The sequence below is a fragment of the Apis dorsata genome, unplaced genomic scaffold (assembly GCF_000469605.1).
Source record: "Apis dorsata unplaced genomic scaffold, Apis dorsata 1.3 scaffold_12, whole genome shotgun sequence".
In the NCBI taxonomy this organism is placed as follows: Eukaryota; Metazoa; Arthropoda; class Insecta; order Hymenoptera; family Apidae; genus Apis; species Apis dorsata.
In genome coordinates this window covers 52,411-55,970 of record NW_006263315.1, presented here as the reverse complement: position 1 = coordinate 55,970, position 3,560 = coordinate 52,411, and the positions used below count along the sequence as shown (strand labels likewise).

Below are 3,560 nucleotides of genomic sequence, written 5' to 3'. Positions count from 1 at the left end.
AATAACACGCCTCGCGCCTTTTCTAATGAGCCGGCCGGATGTGCGCGTGACCGGATCTTTCGATTTCGACGCGGCGGCAATTCTCGGGTATCTCGAGGCACCGAGATAACAGAATTTCTCTAGGTAAGGGGTATGACGATAGGTGTATGGCGAGATTAAGGAACGCGTGATCTCGTTTTTCGGGTAATTAGGGAGGAGTTAAGGTTTTTATTGGATTATTGGTTAGGTTTGATAAAGATTGGATATAAGGAGCGTTTATAGGAGGTTTAATAAGATTGTAAGAGTGGATCAGGGTTGAGGAAGAAGATTTTGGTAAGTAAGTTTTCGGTAGAATTTTAATCGATAATTTTTTTGAAAGTGTATATAGTTTGTTTGATATCGTGTTACTAATTGTATTTCTTCGATTTTAAGATATTCTATTCTATTTCTCGTTCCATTCAATTCTATTTATATTTTTAATTTTTTTTCAATAGATTGAAGAATTAATCTTGACGGGCACGTTTTTGAATTTTTATTGTCGAAGTAGAGTAAAATATCAGAATTTAAAAAAAAAACAACGTCGTATATATAATTTACCATAACGTTATTTAATATTCATTATGTATAAATTACGAAATCGAAGAAAATTTTAATTAACCGAAGTTAATTTATGACTCTAACATGGAATAATAAATGTTATAGTCAATTAGATGGAATATTGAAAAGGTAATGCGCGTAGCAGTCGTTTAATAAAATGTGAACCTCTGACTCTGATTATATCAATTTTCTATGATGACATCAATCTTTGATTTTTTTTTTAAGTGTAAAAAAAAAAAAAAAGAAAAAAAAGATATAATAATTATCATAAGCAAATAGCGTTTGTAAATGACTATTTACCGCAAAATCATAATGGATGAAATTACGAAAAGCGATAAAAATCATCGCATAGTACGTTAATGATCTATTAATAACACATTATCACATTTTACTCTAAAGGAAATTCATATTTTATTAATATTTTATTATTATTTTATATTTCATTAAACAGTGATTCCTTTATAATATATTTAAGTGAGGAATTTCAATTTGAATCTCAGTCATACAAACTGAGACATCGCTCTTTTTTACTGTTTCGTATCTTTTACCCCTTAAAAATAATAATAATAATAATATATTGCAAGTTATATAACATCAAAGATATTGAATTTCATGTACATTGGAAGATCATAATACTTATTTATGTATTTTTACAATGAATTTAAAATAAGATGCATACGAAATTATTATTTTCCAAATTTTTATAAACATCGAATCATTCATCATAAATTCATATATTACAAATAAGAAATTGAAAATTTCATTTCTGAATCTCGATCCCCATTTTCTCAAGTCACAACCTTTTATTCCTTTCATTCCGTTCGATATATTAGTTAAATAACTTTTAAATTTCTTTAAAGCGACAGAAGATACATATAACAAGATTTATAATTATACATCGATCCAATCAATTGAAGAACAGAACCACGTCAAGTAATTTCACGTTAAGTATTGATAAAACAATTTGAAACTAGCACAGAAGAAGAAACTATCAACTCTTCTCAAATATCGCTTTGAAAACATAAAATAACATTTCTCTTACTTTAAAAAAAAAAAATTCGAAAACGATGTTAAAAATCACCCGAAAAATATTGAAAAGTCGCTTCCAGGTTCTCGCGAGAGCAGAGAAGGGGTTAAAACGTAACCAATAACTCATCGAGGCAATTACTCACCACATGGATACCCTCCGCGTCCCTCCTAAGATCGCCGCTCCTTTGGCCAGCCGTGACAGCGGCGCTCAAGTGATTATAGTGATGTTGATGCAACGTGTTGAGCGTCTGCGTGTACGGATCGCCGACGAGGTAATCGAGATGTTGCGGCTGGCCGAGGCCCGGATGTTGAGGACTCGCCGGCGCGTGGTGGTGCGAGGGGAACGGGGGTGGAAAGTACGGTGGTTGAAAGTCGGAGGCGGTGGGCAACGACGCGCCACCGTGATGGGGCATCCCGCTTCCGTTTCCATTGCCTCTGTGACCGTGGTGATGGGCGCCTGAATACGGCGACGAGTTTCCACCGCCCAGCGAGGAAATGCCCCCGTGACCAGTTAAACGGTCCTGTTTCAAAACAAAAATTTCTCCGTTAATCAAAGGGAGAGAATTTCATTTCTCTCGTCGTTCCGTTCTTTGCTCTTTGGGGGGAAGAATTTGTTGAAAAAAGGGTGAGATGAAATATTAATCTCACGAGGGAAAATTATCTGACGTTATTCTTACGGTAGGATAACGCAGTTATGGATGTCAAATTTTTTTGATGGGGAAGGAAATCTTTTCTGGTGGAGGTGAGGGGTGAGTTGTTCGATCTTCCAAGTTTGAAATCTGGGTTATAAGTTTTATACAGTGGAAAATGATCAAAATATTTTGAATATCTTTAAGTAAAAGGTATCTTCATTTTTGGGACTGTGTATTATTTTAAATTTTTTTTTTCACACAAAGCATTCAAAAAGCCTTTGTACTCAAAAGTAATTGAATTCTTTGTAGCTTGGGAAAAGTTTCTTTTTCCACGAAAGTTTCGAGCTATCCTTACTTTCATCCATCCATGTGCATTAACAGTGTACAATGAACACGGAGAAAGATTTAAAAAAAAGAAAAAAGAAGAAGAAGAAAAAGAAATGGGAACCAAACCAGTTCATGCATTATACTTATTTTATATAGCACCCAGTGACAAGGCTCAGACTTCGTTGCATTGTTTCATATAGTTACGACACGCATAATTTTCCAATGATTCCAATTCAAGATACCATCTACGTTATTTCTAATGCTACAATCCTACTTTGTTTAAAATTTATCGAATTTTGATTTATACATACATGTATACGACGTTAAGAAAAGAAACATGTAAAAAATAAAAAAGTAATAATAACCATAATAAAATCGAGCAGGGAAACGCACTCGCCGACGCATGTTCGTACTCGAGCGCAACTTTCGCCGCTATTAAAAAATTGCTGGCCATAATTACGGTGACTAATGTATGCCGGTTTCAAGGGGGAGAGAGAGAGAGAGAGAGAAAAAAAAAGAAAAGAAAAGAAGAAAAAAATCGTGTCAGCTTCGTTGCAAGTCTGCCATTACAATAAAGTATACAGGGCAGTGGCGTTTAATCGCGAAAGGTGGTGAACGTAAACACGTAGAGTAAATACCATGCAAATTTTTTGACGAGCAACGAGTAACGCAAATAGCTCAAGGGTAGAACGTAGATCCATGCCATAGATCTTTGCCGTGAAAATCGAATATTAAAGTCGAAACGAGGGATACCGAAGCTCCCTATAACCCGATAAAATGTTATTATTAGAAATGATAAGCGACCGGGAGGAAACTCGCTACTGGATCACGGCCCGTTACCCCTTTCAAGTCGTTCATAAATCCATCGTAATTTTCCTCATTTTCTCTTGCAATCTTCGATGGTTTATCGTACGTCGAGCGATAACTGATGAGACGGATGAGAAGATTTATTATTCGAAATTCTGCGAACGACGGCAAGTGGAATGGAAAGTGATA

At 35.3% G+C, this 3,560-nt stretch overlaps 1 protein-coding gene across 1 annotated transcript in view; it reads right to left on the bottom strand.

Moving 5' to 3' along the window:
- The window catches only part of LOC102676258 (transcription factor AP-2-epsilon), an 87,972-nt gene that overhangs the window by 43,682 nt on the left and 40,730 nt on the right, over nt 1-3,560 (bottom strand). Inside the window, exon 2 of the mRNA XM_031509392.1 lies at nt 1,749-2,126. Coding sequence (XP_031365252.1) covers nt 1,749-2,126 — 378 coding nt within the window. The remainder of the gene's footprint in view (nt 1-1,748; nt 2,127-3,560) is intronic.